This window comes from Andrographis paniculata, unplaced genomic scaffold (assembly GCF_009805555.1).
Source record: "Andrographis paniculata isolate CXL003 unplaced genomic scaffold, ASM980555v1 Contig86END, whole genome shotgun sequence".
NCBI lineage: Eukaryota > Viridiplantae > Streptophyta > Magnoliopsida > Lamiales > Acanthaceae > Andrographis > Andrographis paniculata.
Genome location: NW_026137624.1, coordinates 3,898,901 through 3,920,118, shown reverse-complemented (window position 1 = coordinate 3,920,118; position 21,218 = coordinate 3,898,901). Strand labels below are relative to the sequence as shown.

At 32.0% G+C, this 21,218-nt stretch overlaps 1 protein-coding gene across 1 annotated transcript; it reads right to left on the bottom strand.

Moving 5' to 3' along the window:
* Positions 1 to 2,649: 2,649 nt before the first annotated feature.
* Positions 2,650 to 8,348, bottom strand: LOC127242414 (kinesin-like protein KIN-8B). Its single transcript, XM_051261953.1, has 16 exons — positions 7,585 to 8,348; positions 7,420 to 7,491; positions 7,222 to 7,338; positions 6,280 to 6,368; positions 5,958 to 6,102; positions 5,770 to 5,865; positions 5,477 to 5,568; positions 5,160 to 5,261; positions 4,924 to 5,070; positions 4,672 to 4,822; positions 4,478 to 4,540; positions 4,161 to 4,397; positions 3,975 to 4,079; positions 3,781 to 3,894; positions 3,186 to 3,689; positions 2,650 to 3,083 (listed from the first exon to the last, which is right to left on the bottom strand). Exons 1-16 carry the CDS (start codon positions 7,630 to 7,632, stop codon positions 2,901 to 2,903), a joined length of 2,265 nt encoding a protein of 754 aa, XP_051117910.1. The 5' UTR covers positions 7,633 to 8,348; the 3' UTR covers positions 2,650 to 2,900.
* Between the last annotated feature and the right edge of the window lie 12,870 nt (positions 8,349 to 21,218).

The following is a 21,218-nucleotide window of genomic DNA, read 5'->3' as shown; positions in this document are numbered from 1 at the left end:
TTTTTTTTGCCAAAATATTACATATTTTCCTAAAAAAATTAATATATTGCATACATTCATTAATATATTATACAATTTTTTATACCTCACATAAAAAATATCCCTTCAAATTATTTAAAAAAATAAACACACCTAGTTCAACATTTGTTGACTAAATACGTCGCCGCTTCAACTTTTAATATCGTATAACTTAGGATGACATCGAACGTAATCTCACTAATTTCCTTTACGCAATCCCATTTAGAGGATTCTTTGTTGCTGTAAGAACTCAACTAAATTCAAAGATACCTTCTACTTTATGGATAATATCTTTGAAATATATTTATATTCCTAAATCCAATGTTAATACGTGAGTACTTTATTCAGGTAATTAAATACATTATCTTTATGTCCTATTTTATTTTTCACATACCCATATATGAATTTTAAATACTCTGAATACGCATACTTATGCCCCTCAACTTGGGAAACCGATCGTTTTGGGAACCATATAATTACTCATGATACTTTTACTGGGGTGAATTCCACATGATAATATTCTTACTCATTCCTGGAGAGTTTCTAAAGACAAAATGTACACACTTACAAGAATGTAGGGAAGACCTCACACAAATACATCAAGTGTCCGTAGACAGTAAACCAAGTGACAAATATGTTGATTAAAATATTAGCCGTTATTGGGCTACCTAGTATTGCTACGAAATTTAATCTATTGATGCAATATGAACTCATTCACACAAAACAACATAAGACGAATGTACTTCTTACTTAAAATGCTGAATTGCAATCTACTATTGGGATCCACGTATTAAGTCAACCATTTCTCTTCAAAATTATTAAGAATTAAAACATAACAAGACGATCTATCGGACACTCGCAAACTCAAGTAAAAACTGTCCAATAGCAATTTATAAACAATAACTTGGTTGAAGAACCAAGTTCTCTATCACGCCTCTGATGTACCCCGTCTTTAATTTAATGTGTCATTTTTTTTCGACATGTGTATTTAAACTCCACTTTGAGGTACTTATAAATTTTAACCTTACGAAGTAGGTAGATGCATATTATAAATTTATAATAAAATATAATTTCAATCGAGCAATCGATTATATTCCGTAAAGAAAAAATAGTTACTTAATAACTTACCTCCATGGTTTTCAACGTCGAGTGTCAATTTTAAATTTGATTAAAATCTTATAATAAAATTAAAGGAAAACTATTTTTTTAATCTATATATGAATCTTATCATTTTAAAATCATAACTAAAGTCTGTATTGAAATAATCTTATAGTTAAAAATAAAAAATAAAAATTGACAAAAATGATTTTCATGCACTAGAGTTGATGCCGCGGTAATATCATGGTACGCGGAAGATGATGTAGATGACACGTAGAAAATATTTGAGAATCATTTTAGACCACAAGAGACCATATATTGGATTAGTCCCATAACTAAAAAATTGACATAAATTATTTTCAAATGTTGTCCGGGTATCATCTACATAACCTACAGCGTGTCACGATGTTGCCACTTTCCACATCAACAACTCCGACGTATGGTGATCATTTATGCCAAAAAATTTTTAATTGTGAAATTAATTCAATATATAATCTAGTTATCATTCTAAAATAATAATAATAATAAAAATAAAAAAATAAAAAAGTAAAAATAAAACTCACATACGAGACTAATAAATAATTTTTATAAATTAATTGAAATATACTACTCCATCCGTCCAATAACTATTGTCTTATTTTCTTTTTTAAATACAAATTTTACATTTTTACCCTTTCATTCATTTATTACTTTTAATCTCTACCATGCAAATATGGGCAAATTTGTCAATTCATAACGAAAAGACAATCACCTAAAAAAACCGTGCAAATATATTTTAGAACAATAGAAATTGGACGGAGAAGTATAAAATTTTAAACTCGAACCCATACCATTAACACCGGAACAAATCCTGCCTTAAATGTCATCCTTTGTCTGATCGAGTTTACGCATGCCCATGCCCATGCCCATGCCCGTTGTTATCCCTATTTGATGTCATCGTCATTATCTTTCTTATTATCTTTTCAATTTTTATTATTTAGGGATGTACTTCATTGTCAGCTTCCATAATTTTCACTTCCAAATTCAATCACTTGGCTAAAATATTTCTAAAAATTGGTTTTCATATTGGTGCAAAATAAAAAGTTTTAATCTATTTACTTTTCTTAATAATACTCTCTTTATTTTGATTGACTTTAATATTAATGTGCAAAGAAAGGTAAAAAGCTAATTTCACTTTTTTTTAAAAAAAAAAATTTACTTTTTCAAAATTATCAAATAATTATTTAAAATTATTTGATAATATAACATCAAATATCACTTAGAGTATACCCCTACTTTCATTTTCCATTGTCATAAAAAGGCGGCAATTAGAGAGTTGATTTGGTTAAATCAACAAACTAAAGTAATTAGCAAAATTAGCAAATCGTCACGGGATAAAAAATATGTTACTTAAGTTGGCATATTAACTTAAAATAATTAACATAAAAAATATATTTCTATTATTTTACTATAAAATAAAAAAATTACCTATTTTCATTAAAACCCAACAAATATGAACTTTTTTTTTATAATTTTTAAAAATTCCAAAAACTCTTATAAAAACTATAGCCTAATTTGTATAAAAGGAAATTGTATTGTACATAAACTATTCCTCTAACCAACTTAACACTTTCTTCAGAAAGACAATAATCTGTAGTGACAAAATGAATCGGGCTACAAAAACATGCCACCAAATTTGTAATATTTCCGCAGCCTATATGACCTAATAATGCACGTACGTATGTATGTCTATATGTATATGTACATTTCAAGAATGCAAAAAACAAAGGAAACTACATTCCCTTTCACTGAAATTTGGAAAAGGTGTTATGAGAGTGAGGCTTACCAGAGCTTTGTTCCATGGGTAGTTGAGGTCGAAAAATACGTCCCCTGCGTGCAACCATGCCGTCGTATCGATCCCAAGTGCCACTTGTTCCTACGAACGAATTCACGTGTAATTCATGCCTAGTACCAGCTGACCACGCATCCTGAAAAGGCACGACGTTTCTTGTGAAGAATAGTACACAAACTTTGCACATATGGAAGAGATATGGAAGAGATAGCGTATCGATTGTATATTATTATTATACCTGTTGATGTCTGAAGCTGGGAATGAATGATGGAGTTGTATCGCCAGCTCCGGTGGGTGGGAATGAACTGCGCAAGCCGTGTTGTCGAGGAAAATAAGAACTTGGTTGGCTGCTTTGCCATGGCGGATTGGATCCATGAGAGATGTAGTGGTATGAGCTGTGGTGCTCCTCTTGGAGGATTGCGCCGGGAAGTGAACTTGGATTGAATTCCGGGTTTTGGGGGAAGTGGAAAGTTGGTTGGGCGCTGAATGGCGATCCATAGGATGGAGTACAGATTTCATGTTTGAGATTTGGGAAATGAGTCGGGGTCGAGAAACCTAGCTGTGTTGTCATCTGAATGTCTTCGACTGCTATTCCTTGCTTTGCCCCAAGCTCGACTATTTGCTTCTCGTCAAGTCCTGAGCTCATTATGAGGTTCCATAGCTTTCGCTGTGCTTCTCTTTGGTTGCAAATAATTTGATCTCTTATCGCCATTTCGAACTGAAGTTCGGTGTTGCTGATTCCCTGTAACGAATAACGGTAGTGTCCATGGTTCGGGTTTTTGGAAAATCAGAATGTACTCATGAATTAAGAGAAAGGTTGAAGAAAATTTTACCAGCAGTTTGTATTGGCTGAGAATACCCAAATAGGTTTTATTTCCGTTGTTTCTAATGGCTTCATCGATCATATCTTGCAGTTGGTACCTTCGATTCTCATTTGTTTCGATTTCCTGGATAAAATGGAGAAGCACAATGGATTTGAGAAGACGGTGAACAGGTTATAGAGATATGGACTGATCTGAGACACAACCTTTTTATAAGTGACACCGAGTTCATCATTGTCGCGAATGTTATCAAGAATCACTTGACGCCTTGCTTGCAAAGCCTGCAAGACAGCTCCGTCGTTTTCAGAAACCTGAAATCATAAAATAAATGTTATGTGCTTCATAAAGAGTCCATCGTCCGATACGAACAAGTAACTAAAAATCTGTTCGACCTGATGTTTTGCAATAGCATCATCAAGGTGTTGGAGTTCCTTTCTGTTACGAAGGTTAGTTTCTTCAAGCTCAATTATGGCCTTTTGTAGATTGATCCTTTCCTGGACGTTTTCACTTGTTTCTTGGCTCAATGCGTTCAACCGAGAGATTTCATCCTCGACTACTATTTCAGCAGGTTTCGCGTTAAGCTGGGACTCTTTTTCAGCTAATTGCTTTCTTAATTGGCTAACCTCATGCTGCAAATTAAATAGGTTTTCCATTGTATGAGATAGCAACTCGGGTCCAAATATCGCTATGATGAGATTGAAATAATTACCTGAAGATTGTCGATCATTTTCTGGTAGTCCGATACATGAGCATTTACCGTGCCTATATTTTTCTGTATTTGTTTTTGGATGACATGTTATTAAAGATATTCAGATGGATGTAGCAGAAAAAAAAAAAAAAAAAAAAAAGAGATCGATTCTTAAACAATTAGTCTACTTCATATAAGCTTGACGCTTCTCGTACCTGAATATGTGTCTTGATTTCCTTTGCGCGATCAGCATACTTCAAAGTATTGACTGTGTGGTGATACTGATTATCAGCCGGCGAGATGGTGGCAATCATTATGGTTTGAGAATTACCGCTCAGACCGTCTTTAAGTATCCGCGTCAACTTGCTGAAGAGGATTCCGGGTTTAGCATTAGCAAAACACAATGAAGAAGAGAATTACGCCCGACACAAACTAATAGAGACTGAAGATAAGAGAAAAAACGAGACCTATTGCGGTATGGGACATAAGCTAGACCCTTCTTATGCTGCTTTCCCAAAGCATTTATGCAATTTGCTAGAGCAAGAAGGGATCGATTAATATTGGCACCATCTCTCAGCTTTTGGCCCATGCTGTTTGTCTCAGATGCTCGTTCACTGCATTATAGTTCTCACATTCAAATCTAGTACTTCCTACTAATAGACATTTTAAGTGTTCGGCGTCAAACAAAGAACGGAGAAGCAACCTGCCAGCAAGATCCACCATTGCAAGTTTTCCTCTGATAACCTGGTTGGGATACTTCTTTTGCTGTTTTCGCAACACATTTATCTCTAGAACCGCATGTGATCTGTCAGATTTTAACGAAAAGGATAGTCAACAAGCAAGCGCCAATCCCTTCAAAAGTAATCATTATATACTTGACAAACATTTGAAACAGAGAAATCTACTATGTAAATAGGAAAAAGTATGGTGCACAAATGGCTGATGGGTTGTTTGAGCCCGTAAAATCGTAGAGGGATTGTTAATTAATTCAATGCTTAGAAGAAGCATAGAATCACCCACCGTGAGGAAGTTTCGTTAACCTCTGTGCTTTCAGTCTTTCGTCTACTATTCCCCAAATTCAAGAGTTCGAGAATCTTATTAGCTGAATTCACCTGATACATGAAGTAACACACAAAATGAGGAATGCTCGTTCAGTACTTTAGTTGAGAGCACACTCTGAACAACAAGAACTGGAAACTTCTGCAGCATCACTTTACATATGTAGAGTTGAAATGTACTGATGTTGATTTATTGGTTTTATTTTTATTTATTTATATTTATCTTCTAGAAAACAAATTAAAACATGGAATTACCTTAATACTTCTTAGTCCAGCAACAATTATCCCCTGTTCTGGATCCTCCCTAAGTTCTAAATGGCCCGATGATTTTTCAAGTAAGTCGTATATTACCTTCAAGAAAAAATAATAATAATAAGTTATGTCTATCAGTTACCAATCAAACTTACTTTAGTTATCTGAAAAGAGATATGACGAAAACTAACCTCGTTGTACACTTCAAGGTACGAACATGAAACTTCAAAATCATCGGAAGTGGTGTCCTTCTCTATCAGATCAAATATGGTATTAAGACTGAGAACCATAAGTCCGGGATCATCTCGAGTTCCAACCATGGTGTATGTTTTGCCACTAAGGAAATTCAAAGAACACTCTAAGAGAAACATCTATACAAGATGCTTACATAAGCAATAACCACAGAACGGCTGATAAGAACATAAGCTCGTGAAATTAATAGACACCACCAGGTTCTTTCTCATCATTTTGACTAAGATATTACTGCACTTTATTCTTAAATTTAAAATTTACCTTCCAGTAGAACCATAAGCAAATACAGTGGCATTGAGGCCTTGGACGACCCCAGTAATCGTTGAACAGATACTTCTCTCATAAACATCCTGAAAAAGAGAAGTTCCTTCATCAGTTATTTTATATTACCAAACGATCCAATAATCCACAACAAAACACCTAACCACATTGTGCTAGTTAGTATAAACCATACGTCTTCAAATTTTATATTACCAAACAATTTAATAATCCACAGCAAAACACATAACCACATTGTGCTAGTATAAACCATACGTCTTCAAATTTTATATTACCAAACGATCTAATAAGCCAGAGCAAAACACCTAACCACATTGTGCTAGCATAAACCCGTCTTCAAATTTTATATTACCAAACGATCAAATAATCCAAAGCAAAACACCTAACCACATTGTACTAGCATAAACCATACGTCTTCAAATTATATATTACCAAACGATCTAATAATCCACAGCAAAAAACCTAACCACATTGTGCTAGTATAAATCATACATCTTCAAATTTTATATTACCAAACTATCTAATAATCCATAGCAAAACACCTAACCACATTGTGCTAGTATAAACCATACGTCTTCAAACTTTATATTACCAAACGATCTAATAATCCACAACGAAACACCTAACCACATTGTGCTAGTGAAAACCATAAGTCTTCATATGTTACATTACCAAATGATCTAAGTGCTAGTAAAAACCATGCGTCTTCATATTGGCCTTTTCAAGTTAGAACAATCTAAACTCAATTGACTGCAATGTCAGCCACGATTAACAAGAGCATCCGATTCAAGACAAGGTCTTGGTTAAATTAGCATGCAGGAGGTTTAGCTAACCAATACATGGAGATTAACAAACTACTTCACAAATCCAACACAAATCATGAGCCACCACCAACCAAAAATAATAATTGCAGATTAGACAAACCAAATTCGAAGAATCAGGAGCAAATGCATAATCGAAAGTGTATCTCCTCTCCTTGGTTCGATTCTGTCTCCTATCAAGGTAGTCCTTCGAAAGGTCAGGATCCAAAATAAGCACTTCCTACATTAACCATTAGCAAACACTTTCATCCACATTAAAAAATGCACATCTTCAAAGTCACAATCAAGACAATTTACAGACCTTTTCATTGTGCACTCTAACTATATCACGACCACGTTCCCTCCCAGTTAGCGGCTTGCATTTAACAGCCACCTGTTAGTTAAATCATCCGAATGAATGATTAGATATTAAGAATACTTTCCAAATGTAGCTTCTTAACAAGATCAAGGGAAAGATTACACTAACCGTGAGAGTGGTGGTCTTTTTAGCAGCTGGAGCTCTAATGCTTGGCATTCTTTCCTTACATATATTCCTAACTAAAAGCTCTTCTTGAAGCTCATACAATACATCATAACAACATATTCCTACAACAATCGTGCGACAAAGTCTTACTTCGGGAAAACCGACTAGTGATCAATCACAGACTCGAAAAAGCTGGTGTTGAAACATCCGACACACTAATTTTCTTCAAAAATGGCAGGAAAAAAAAAACAAAAACAAAAACAAAATCAAAAGCAGAAATCGCGCCCACGCTAAAAATTGGAACAAAGCAGAATCAGAAAACCTAGGCTTGAACTAAACACGACTCAGGCAAAGAAGAAGCGATTCCAACGAGCAGCACTGCCATCGCAAAGACCATTCAAACAAAAAAAATGAAAAAGAGGTTTAAAAGTGCAAATTCTTCAAAAGAAACCGCACAACCATCGGCCTCGACGTGCACATCTCAACGTCACCCGTCATGAGAATCACCGATTCTGCTGCAGCTACAGCTGGATTCCAAAAAAGTAGGAAAACGTACGCAAGGCGATTGACCTAAAAATCAGAAAACGGCAAGCCAAGACAATCCAAAATTTGAAAGCAAAGCAGATTTGGGAGGACGTGTAATGAATGAGGTGAAGGCAAATGACGCAGAAGAATGGAGAGGGTAGTGCATTGATTAAGACGAATTGAATGCCGGCCTTGCCCGTTGACGAGGCTTCTGTGTTTCTCTTTGTTGGTTTCTGGAGAAGATGAACCAGGAGACAACTACACAGCATTCAATATTTTATTTTATTTTTTTATTATATTTTGTAAATATATTATATTAATATATAAATAGATTTTAAGAGGTTTTTTTAAAAAAAAAATTCTTAAACTTTATTTTTTTAAAAAAAAAAAAAATAGTACTCTATCAATCCCATGTAATTTGGTGTATTATTGTAAATATAAAAATTTAACTCAAATATAATTAGCAAAAATAAAATATATTAGTAAAAATAATTATAGATTTTAAGATTTAAGATTAATTAAATAGTTTAATTAAAATTTAAAAAAATTTAAATTTTAAATTTTAAAATGCAATTAAAGAATATAATTATATTTCTAAAAATATAAATAACAAATTTCGCAAGAAATGACCTGACCTAGTGGTACATGGGTTGGAGTTGTGATCGTGAGGGCACGGGGTAAATCTCTCTTATTTTTCATTCTTGCACTTAAATTCTATGTTTTTTTCTCTTCATAAAAGTAATTCAATTTCTGTACTGTATATTTCAATTTATTTTTATCACGAGAATTAATCCATATACTTTTTTTTAGTATGTCGGAGAATCCAATTATTGTCGATTTCGACTGACCTAGAATTTTTGGGCCGTCATCGACGAATTTTAGCGACAACATAATATATTTCTTCTGTCTTACATATAATGTTACATTTTTATTAAGTTCGTCTTATATCATCTCATGTCATTTCACTTTTTAAAAAGACTACGTATTATAATTATATTTTATATTTTATAATTTATAATCTTTTAATTTTAATTGAACTAATTTATTATCTTAATCATTATAACGTAACTTATTTTACTAATTCATTCTTAATTAATCCTTCTGTGCCAAATTTATTTCTATTTTTCTTTTGAGTCCATCAACTAAATTTATTTTATTACTAATTTTGACAAAATCAACAAATTAACATTTAATTATTACCCAAATATCACTAACTTTATTACATTTTTTTCTCATTTATTTACTTTTTAATTAAATTTTCAAAAATACCCCAAATTACCTCTCATTTTTTTCAATAAAAATATTAATTTTTTTTAATTTCTGTGTACGGCCCAAATGACTAATTTTAATGAACGGAATGAGTATTTCATAATCATATTTCTTCTAAATTCTCATATCTACGGTAAGTAACGACGATGTTACATCGGGAAGAAAGTAATATACAGGTTGTGTTTTTCAGTAACTAATTTTTTTTTTTAAGTGTATCTTTAATAGTTTTTTATTATTTGAATGATAAAGAATTGATAAAAAAAGATGATGTTATAAGTAGGGGTGAGCAAAATATCTGAACGAACTATCAAACTGTTGAACCAAATTGAATCGAATCGAATTTTTCGTTAATAGAGTAAATTCAGTTCAAATATAAATATTGCATATTTGATATTTATTCGGGTCGATTCGATTTCGATTTTTAACAATTTTCTCGGTTCGATTAGCCGAATCAAATATATTTATATATTTATAATATTATATTTTAAATTTTAAATTAATAATTATATTATATTCAAATTCGATTCGATTTGATTCGAAATATCTGCAAATATTTTTATTTAGTTGAAAACTAAATAATTTTTAATGTAATTTTTTCTTTAATTCAGTTATGTTCGAATTATTTGCAAATACTACAAATATTTTCGATTAACCTAAAATTCTAGTTCGAATACAGTTTACAGTTTTGAGTATTTATACGATACGATTTATATACCAAATACATGTACATTTGCAAATATCTGAATCATGTCCACCCCTATTGATAAGTAGAAAAAGTAGTGGCGAATTGGTTGTTATTCTTTACGAGGATAATAATATTGTGAGTGAAGTCGTTTATTATATACAGAGGCGAATCTACGTTTTGCCCAATGGTGGCACGTGTCACCGGTGATTTTACTCTATAAAGGAAATTTTATATGATTTATTAATTATGCTACAGTAAAAAAAATTGCAGTGCCTCCAATAAAAATTTAAAATGTGTTGTAATACAAAAATTTAAAATAAATTATTTAAAATTTAAAATACCACAAATATTAAAATAATTTAAATTCAATTCAATTCAATTAAACTGATTAATTATAAAAAAATAAATATAAAATAAAGATTATGATATTATTATATTTTATATTATCAATAATTTTTTTATTTATATCAGTATTATTATTTAATATTATTATAAAAATTTAAAAATATATAATTAATTTAATTATATATAATATTTATATAAAAATTGGGTCATAAATCAAACAACCCAAACTCAATTACATTCACAAGAATCACAAGCGTTTTTTCATTTTTCTTCTTTAGTTTAATCCAAGTCTCTTTGAAAATGTATCTGTGGCTAGATTAGATTATTGATTTATTGTACTTTATTTTCATTTCGATTTTAATTCATAATTTTTTTTTTATTTCAATTTAAATCTGTGTATTATTTTATTTGTTATGATGTTACTTTTGATTTTAAATTTTTTATTAAAAGATTTTACGTTATTTATGATTAAATTAGAATATAATTTAAATATATTATGAATTTTGATAATTTTCTTTTCCTTTTTTTTTTACATCTGTAAAATTAAGTTTTATGCTTTATGGAAAAATTTTTAAGAAGAAAAGTATCTAGTGATGGTTCAAGTGGAAGTAGTTTCAATAATTCTTCTCAACCGATATGTTCTCTATCGACACCATCAAAGATAATTGATTCATTCTTTCATTTTGGTCCATCTAATTACAAAATATCCATTTTTTTTAAGTAATTGTACAATCAACCTAATATTACAAATATCATTCCAATTTATAATATATTACACAAATATCATTACATTTATATCATATAATACTAATAAAGTTAATTTAGTCTTTTTATCTTTATTTCTACTTTATCTCAATATAATACTAATTTTTTTAAAAATCTGTATAAAAAGTAAATTGATATATAAATATAAGACGGAATAATAATTTTAATATAAATTCAAACCAATAGACTTAAAAGGTTATATGCATATTTAATTCATTAACTATAATTACATATTTGCTTAGATTTGACAACTAATCATTAGCTAGGAACTAATGATTGCGAAAATTGGGTCTGCTTTTCTATGTTTTAGGTTTGTTTGTTTTGAATTTGTTAAAGAATTTTATTTTATTCTTTTTAATAATAATAACAATTTAAATAATATTTTAGTATAATAATATTGTTAAAAATATCTTTTGCATTCACTATATTTATGTTGATTCTATTGTAAAATACATCGAGAGTGTGTTTGTTTGAAGGATTTTGGTGGATTTCCACTATTCATCCAATTTTTTCCCCTCAAAAACATCAAATCAAATACCTATTTTTTACTTTTTATATTATACTAAAAATCAATTTTACATTCAAAACATCACATCAAACCCTATTTATATCACATCATACAACTATTCAAATTCAAAATTTTTACTATTCAAATCCCAACTCAAAATCCAAACCCCCAAACAAACACACCCCAAAAGTAAAAACAAAATTAACAGGCAGAGATATTACAAAAAAATATGTATGTTTATTTTGTGTCTTAGATATTTTTTTATTGTGAATAATATAAAAATATGTATGTAAAATAAAAATAAAAAATGTATGTTATATATTAATTTTTTTTTAAAAAAAATATATATTGAAAAATCTTGTTAAAAAACCAAAAAAAAGGAAAAAATAAATAATAGTATTCCCTTTGTCCCATAACAAAATATTCATTTTTTCATTTTAGTCTGTCCCTTAACAAAGTATCCATTTTCTTTTTTTAATAACTGTACTATCTACCTAATATTACAAATACCCTTACAAGTTACAATATATTACACAAATGTCATTACCTTTATATCACACATACTAATAAAGTTATTTTAGTCATTTCTATTTTATTCTTACTATATCTCAATATAATACTAATATTTTTAAAATTAGGTGCAAAAAGCAAATAGATATTTAGTTTCGGGACGAAGGGAGTAAAAAAAATCAAACAAATCTTTATTAAATGATACTTTTTCAAAAGGTCAAAAGAATGTCTATTTAATTTTGACTATCTATCCGCACCATCTAGTTAAAAATTTCGAAGTTTAATTAAACAAATCAAATTGATATAGATATTTTAGCCGTATGCACACAAATTTATTTATTTTAATAGTTTATTGATAATTTTGTGGCGAGAGGTATTCATTAATTCAATTAATTTTAATTTAATCAAAGTTGAACTTTATAAATTCAAATTTGGGGTATTTTTTAAAAATATTTATTTTAATTTGTTTTATCATATAATAATCATAACTTTTTATAAAATATATTAATTTTTTTTAAAAAAATATTATATTTAAACAACTATCCAAATAAATAAAATAAAACAAAATTATACTTCAAATAAATACTCAAATTCTCCGCATAGCTTTCACAATATCTATTAAGATAAAATAATTTTTCTTTTTTACAATAAAAAATAAAATTTTCTTTTAAATATCATATCAAGTACTATTTAAATTAAAAGCTAAAATCAAAATTTTATAAATGAAAAAATAAATAAAAAAATAGTAAGAGTGTGTTTGTTTAGCTTTCCAACTTTCATTTCGCACTATACATATATTATTGTTTGGTGGTATATTTAAAACAGTAAATATAAAATAAAAAAGTATTTATATAATATAATATGTATTGAACATGATATTTTGTTTAGAATATATACTCTTTCCATTTTAAAATAATAATTTTATTTTGCTATTTTTATTCATCCCAAAATAATAGTCTTTTTTTTTTGTTTTTGTTAATTAACTTCTAATTTTTTCACAAAATGATCCCCATTTTTTTTAACAATAATGACATAAAATAGAGATATTTTAGTCTTTTAGAACACTTTTATCCACACTATAAATATGATATTATTTCTTAATTGTTGTGTCCATCTTAAATATCTCTACTGTTTTAGGACGGTGAAAGTATATTTTTATGGAATATTTTGATATAATGATTTTTTGAAAGTACAATTGACAATAAATAATATCAAAAGTAATTTAAAAACATATACTTCCTCCGTCGCACTACAAGGTTACCATTTGGTTTTTACGTTATTGTACTTGACACTAAAATATTCTTATATTTGAATAATTTACTCTACAAATGTCATTTTATTTGTATTATAACTAATTTTTTCATTTTCTCTTTGATGTACCGACGAATCCGTAGAACAACAGAATAATGAGTCGTCCGAGGAGCATATATAATCAAGAGACGTAGGAGCGGTCTTGGAGTCAGTGAGACCCGTTCTGGACAGAAGGTCGGAGGCATACTTGGCTTGAAATAGATAGTATCCATCGGAGGTGTCAGAGATCTCAAGACCGAGGAAGTACCGAAGAGACCCTAAGCTCTTCATCTCAAAATAACGGTGTAGATAATCCTGCAACTCAGATAGACCGGATTGATCATCACTCGTGATGATCGCGTCATCCACATAAAGTAGCAAAATAGTGACTCCAACGGACCCACGACGAATGAAAAGAGCAGAGTGATGATAGTTGGAAATAAAGCCAAGTTTTGGAGCAGAGTAGATCTAAATTTTGAAAACCAAGCTCGGGGCGCCTGTTTCAGACCATACAAAGCACAATGAAGTTTGCATACCTTGGAGGACGTAGGAAAAATTGGAGGATGAGACATATATATGTCTTTGGATAGATCACCGTGCAAAAAAGCATTCTTGACGTCGAGCTTATGCATGGGTCACTGACGAGCGGCAACAATAGCAATGAGACAACGGACGGAGGTGAGATAACACCTCCAGGCCATGAAGCTTTTCTGCTTGCTAAGGCTGGATCAATATTACTTCATCAGGATCTCTAAAGTCGTCCAAAGCGGAGCAAAAGTCTCTTCATAGTCGATACCATACTTCTTGGTGTAGCCTTTAGCTACCAAACGAGCCTTGTAGCGCTCGATGGATCCATCCAAATGAGTTTTGATCCGGAATACCCACTTGCAATCGATAGGTTTCTTGCCGGGAGGAAGATCATCCATATCCCAAGTATGAGTTTTCTCCAAAGCCTGTAACTCTTCAGACATAGTCTGCCGCCATAATGGATCCACATACACCTCACAAAAGGACCTGGGCTCATGGTGGGACAAGATGGCAGAGAAACAATGATAATCAAGTAAGCGAGTAGAGAGATGACTAACCCGAGTGGAACAACGAGGGCTAAGATCAAGGTCCGGGGTCAGAAGAGTGTAAGACTCTAGGAGAGGTGAGAGATCAAAGCAGGAGTAGTAGTAGGCTCCGGGGGCAGTGTTGGTTCAGGAGGCGCAATTGGGACGGCGTCGGGTGCAGGAGACGGAGCCCTGTCGTCGGAAGGAAACAGAGATGGTGAGGACAAGGTAAAGAAGGGGGATGAACGATCAAAGAGAACTCGAAAGTAGGACAAGGTAGAAAACTTAGTATGCTCCCAAAATGTGACATTACGAGAAATACTTATCCTATTAGAAATAAAATCCCAACAACGATAACCCTTATGTTCTACTCCGTATCCCATGAAACAACATAGACACGTGCGAGGTTCTAACTTAGTGCCCTCATGAGGAGGAAGAAGAATGTAACTAACGCAATCGAAGAGGCGAAGAAGACTATAATCAGGAGCTCAATTAAATAGTCTTTCAAAGGGATTAACATTACCCATGACAGAGGAAGGGAGACAATTTATGGTGTAGACAACAGTAAGCAGGGCTTCCCCTAAAAAATGATCCGGATAAGAAGCAGACACGAGAAGAGTGCAGACTGTATCGAGGATATGACGGTGTTTACATTCGGCACGACTATTTTTTGGAGAGGTGTATGGATGATAGGAACGCTGGACAACGGTACCTTGATCAGAGAGGAAACGAAGAAGGGAATAATCTATATACCCAAGAGCGTTATCTCTGCAGAGAGTTTTGATGGTGGAGAAAAATTGGGTTTGTATTATTTTGGAAAAGTTCATATAAATAGAGGAGAGTTCAGAACGTTGTCGCATAAAATAAATCCATGTAAAGCGTGAATAGTCATCGATAAAAAGGACAAGTAACGAAAACCATTCATAGAGGCAGCGGGTGAAGGTCCTCAAATATCATAGTGAACTAATGAAAAAGGCGTATCTACGACAGAAGTACTATGAGGGAACGACAAAGCAGGTTGTTTTCCCAACCCACACAATTAAAAGACTCAAAATCGAGAGAACCCAAAAGACTCCAACTAATCAAAGACCTAAGTTTATTGGAAGACGTATGACTGAGACGATGATGCCGCTGAAGACAGGATGATATAGAGGTGGTAGCAATAGAAACAGAGGGATGAGGGAGCTGAAGTGACTCAAGCTCAAATAAGCGGCCCGTCTTCCGGCCCTTCCCGAGGGTCCTCCTGATTTGCACATCCTAAACCTGTATACTAGAAGAAAAGAAGATCACTGTGAGACCTTGATCGACTAATTGACCAACTGAGATCAAGTTTAAAGTTAATTGTGGAATACAGTAGGTGTCAGGGAGGGATAAAGACGGGGTGGATACATATCCGGTATGAGTGATGCGCATATGGGTACCATTTGCGGTAAGGATAATGGGTAGGGATGATGTAGATGATGTAGAGGTCATAAGGTGTATATCAAAGGTCATATGATTACTACAGACATAATCAAAATACCAAGGAGGTTTACCTGATATGGGTAGATATGACGGTATTGGAAGAGAGAGCCTATTTAAGAAGAGTCTCCAAGTCCTAAATCGTAGGAGGCGCAGACGTAAGCGTGGTAGAGGCTGTGACGAATGAAGTACTAGACTAAGGAGGTCCACGAGTATGCCGAGGCTTGGAGTTACTACCACCAGATCGAAATGGCCTAGTAGGACAATACTGTATAGTATGGCCTAAAGTATGACAGTAATGGCAATCCACCTTGGCAGTGACCGAAGTCGTGATCAGAGAACTGACATCGTTTATAGCGGAGTTGACGACTCAGAGTAGGATTTCGAGCGGTGACTGCAAGAGCAGAATCAAGTGAAGGAGTCTTGGCTAGGCGAAGACAAGTTTCTTCAAAGATAATCTCCTAAATAGCCGCATCCAATGTAGGAAGTGGGTGCCGATGTAACAGGGAAGCACAAACTGCCTAATACTCTGGACGCAGAGCTATCAAAATCTAAATGAGGGGGAGATGATCAGGACTGATCTCAGCCTGATCCAACCAATGCCAAATAGGTTGCACTTGAGCAAGGAAGTCGTTGGCAGATTGTCCTGGTTCCTGTTTTAGACCATGGAGTGTACTCTAGAGCTGATAATAATGTGTCAAACCAGTAGCACGGAAGCAGCTGCCAAGAAATCCCAAGCGACCCTAGCAGTTTCAAATTGGGCAAGTTGCACTTGTATCGCCGGAGTTGATGTATTGTACAGCCAGGTAAGAATCTTATGATTCTTACTGTCCCAATCCTCCAATTTTTCAATATATGATTCGAAAGCTTTAGGGGTAGGCGCAACTTCTCCAATATGAAGGAGAGTAATGGGGCAACTATATCCCCTGTAACTATCCGCCATAATTTTTTGCCTATCAGAAAACTTTTCATTGATTGTGCTCATAAACTATAATTATCTCTAGACAAGATAATATTTATTGGAATATGAACATTCATCTTTTCCTTACCAAATACAAAAAAAAAAAAAAACCGAGAATAGATAATACCACCAAAAAAACTGAATCAACAAAAGAACACAGAAAACTAAATCGAATCTAGATCAAGGAAAATCAGGAGATCACAAAACAATGCTCATATGACAAAACGGAATATACCGGCGGAAAGGAAATTAAATTCCGTGCAAGACGCCAGAAAAATTTCCGGCAACCGCCGGCGCATGTGCGAGCGAGGCGTCCAACCGCCGGATTCTTCGTCAGACGTCTGAGCCGCCCACGCGCCGCCGTTTGCCGAGATTTTCCGGGTTTTGGCCAGTCTTGCGGCGGCGCACTTGATGGTGGTGGCGTTGTCGATAAAGAATAGCCGAAATGTAAAGAAACAAACGGACGGTGTATTTGTGTTATACGGGAGAAATTGGAGGCTCTAATACCATATTAGAATAATTGGTATAAACTGAATTTTTCTAAATAATTAAGGTACATCGTCCTATATACACATGGGGTTATGGATCAGCTATATACATAGAAAAAAAAGTATATACAATATATATCAACATACTCAAAAAAAAACATATAGTATCTCAGACCTATTTTAAAATTCAAATCAAATTCAAAATTAAATAAAATTTCTTAAATCTTTCCCAAAAAGATACCCACTAATGAAAATGTCATATTTACCTATGATCAATTTATTTGTCCAACTATTTTTTGTCCGATATAATTTCAATATATGTAATATATATTTTATCGTTCTACAAAAAATAATATTTAATACTATATAATATTATTTTTTATATTATTATTACAATTTTCTATACCTAATATTAAATATATATATCCTATAACATAAATATACCTTAAAATTTTTTGGCTACATAAAATTACATTAATACCCTTTATCCAATAATCTATGTTCTTTCTCACCATTTTCCAAAAACCTATATTAATATAATTATTTATTTTGTTATAAATATTTTATTCAACATTATTAATTTTATTAATTCTATTATATAATAATATTAATTTTTTTAAGTAGAATTTATTTTATTATTATAGTACAATAAAAATTGACGATAGAGACTTTTCTTAATTATTTTTTATTTTTAAAAAACTTTTTTTATTATATGAAAAATTAATCTTTGTTTTATTCGATATATTCTTTTCGGTCATTAAGTTTTATTGACTATTACTGAAATAATACAAAATAAAAGTAATTAATACATATGAACATTCACTCTTATTTATTTATTTTACTTCTTCGTGACCGTATTATTGAAATAATAATTAATTAGCATAGTAAAATAATGAAATACTTTACTATTTGTGTAAAGAATACTACTAATATATCTTGGAATGCAATTGTACTAATAATGATATAAGTTCTCTATTTTTTGAAATTAATTTGTACTCTCTTCGTCCTATTTATCATGTATACCTTTCTATTTTCATTCGTTCCACTTATTTTGTTATTTAAAAAAAAAAAATTATACACTTTAATCTTATTTTAAATATTTTATTTTTTTATTTTTTAATTTTAATTAAACTAATTAATTATTTAATTTTAATTTATAATTACTTATATTATACCATAATTATTTTTACTAATAAATTCTTAATTATTTACTAATCATACCCCTCATAAATTCTTGTGTCTATAGTAAAAAAGATATAATAGCGCATAGCACAACAACCGAGCAACTAGTCTATATATATATATATATATATATATATAAGATTTGGCAGTCAAAGAAAGGTATAGGTTTTGTTGGGACAGTGCCAAAAGCCATTTTGCTTGGCTTTTATATATCATCATTACACGCCCATTTTCATTTGCCCTAAAAAACGAAAACAAAATATAGGGTGTATTTATACAAATAACTTTTTTTTTTTACATAATTTTTAATTACTATTATAAAAAATATAATATATTCATACATTTACACAATATATAATATATATATTTTTTAAAAAAATAAAACATTTAATATAATTTTTTTTATATTATCAATACAATGACTATAAGAAAGACGTATCAAACTAAAACGCTAAACAAATACGTCCATAGGTTCCGTTAGATACAAATTTTAAAGTTATTTAAAAAAATAATAATATTTGACGTAATATTCTATATAAGAAAAAAAATTATTTAATGCAAATTATTATAAAAAAATTACTATTGATAAATAATGTTAAAAATTTTATAAGAATCTATATAAACATAACTTAATTAATTAATTTCACTAAATATACTCTCCATTGATCCCGCTTAAATAACTACAAAAATATAAGATTAATAGTATAAAATGAATATAAATTGGTAATTAATTTGAGACTATATAGACTATAAATGAAAATTTACTATTTTGTTGAGATAAATTTAAATGAAAATTATGTTTATTAAGATCGTTGGATTTAAAATTATGTTTATGTTAATAGTATATTAAATACCACATTAAACAGTTGGATGAATAGTGTATTAAACATCACAATTAAAAAATTGGAAAAATAATGTATTTAAAATACAATCTCCAAACAAAAAATTATGTTTATGTTAATAGTGTATTTAAAATTATTGCGACACTCAGTATTGACATTAATTACATTTGATAGACTTAGTATTGTTTGGTTGGTGTTGATGCCTCAAACATGTTGCATTTGGCCTTTGCTACTTAGACTACCTTAGCTTGTCTGGTCTGTTTTTGTTTGACTTGGACTGGATAGCCTATATCAGAAGAACTACGTATGGCTTGATCCTGTTTGGGTACGTAGGCAGCCCATTTTGGGTGCAGCCATTCGATTGAGCGGGGACGCTTCGCCCAACATATATCACTTCGTCGATTAAAAATATCCTTCGAGCGGATGAAGATTGTCTACCGACTTTTCGTTTCAGGTAGTAGGATTAACCTTCTTACTAGTGTTTTGTGAAACTTAGTGTTGATATTACTTACTCTTTATAGACATAGTATTTCTTGATTTGTGTTGAGCCATCAGGCATGTTGCCTTTGGCATTTGGTACTTAGATTACCCTAGCATGCCTGGTCTGTTTAGTTTGACTTGGACTGTATAGCCCGTATCAAGAGAACTACGTATGGCTTGATCCCTTTTGAGTACGTAGGCAGCCCACTTTGGGTGCAGCCATTCGATTGAGTGGGGACGCTTCTCCCGACATATATCACTTCGTCGATCAAAAGTCTCCTTCGAGCGGATGAAGATGGTCTACCGACTTTTCATTTCAGGTAGTAGGATTAACCTTCTTACTTGTGTTTTGTGAAACTTAGTGTTGATATTACTTAGTCTTTATAGGCTTAGTATTTCTTAATTTGTGTTTAGGCATCATGCATGTTGCCTTTGGCATTTGGTACTTAGATTACCTTAGCTTGTCTGGTCTGTTTAGTTTGACTTGGACTGCATAGCCCGTATCAAGAGAACTACGTATGGCTTGATCCCCTTTTGGGTACGTAGGCAGCCCACTTTGGGTGCAGCCATTCGATTAAGCGGGGACGCTTCTTCCGACATATATCACTTCGTCGATCAAAAGTATCCTTCGAGCGGATGAAGATGGTCTACCGACTCTTCATTTCAGGTAGTAGGATTAACCTTCTTACTTGTGTTTTGTGAAACTTAGTGTTGATATTACTTAGTCTTTATAGGCTTAGTATTTCTTGATTTGTGTTGAGGCGTCAGGCATGTTACCTTTGGCATTTGGTACTTAGCTTACCTTAGCTTGTCTGGTTTGTTTAGTTTGACTTGGACTGTATAGCCCGTATCAAGAGAACTACGTATGGCTTGATCCCTTTTGGGTACGTAGGCAGCCCACTTTGGGTGCAGCCATTCGATTGAGCGGGGACGCTTCTCCCGACATATATCACTTCGTCGATCAAAAGTCTCCTTCGAGCGGATGAAGATGGTCTACCGACTTTTCATTTCGGGTAGTAGGATTAACCTTCTTACTTGTGTTTTGTGAAACTTAGTGTTGATATTACTAGTCTTTATAGGCTTAGTATTTCTTGATTTGTGTTGAGGCAGCAGGCATGTTGCCTTTGGCATTTGGTACATAGATTACGTTAGCTTGTCTGGTCTGGTTAGTTTGACTTGGACTGCATAGCCCGTATCAAGAGAACTACGTATGGCTTGATCCCCTTTTGGGTACGTAGGCAGCCCACTTTGGGTGCAGCCATTCGATTGAGTGG

Excerpts from the sequence above, each read along its gene's own strand:
- LOC127242414 (XM_051261953.1), bottom strand. The coding sequence starts at position 7,632 with ATGCCAAGCATTAGAGCTCCAGCTGCTAAAAAGACCACCACTCTCACG. Across the intron at positions 6,369-7,221 it reads CTCCTGATTCTTCGAATTTG|GATGTTTATGAGAGAAGTAT; the intron begins GTTTGTCTAATC and ends TCTCTTTTTCAG. Across the intron at positions 5,262-5,476 it reads GTTAACGAAACTTCCTCACG|ATCACATGCGGTTCTAGAGA; the intron begins GTGGGTGATTCT and ends AAAATCTGACAG.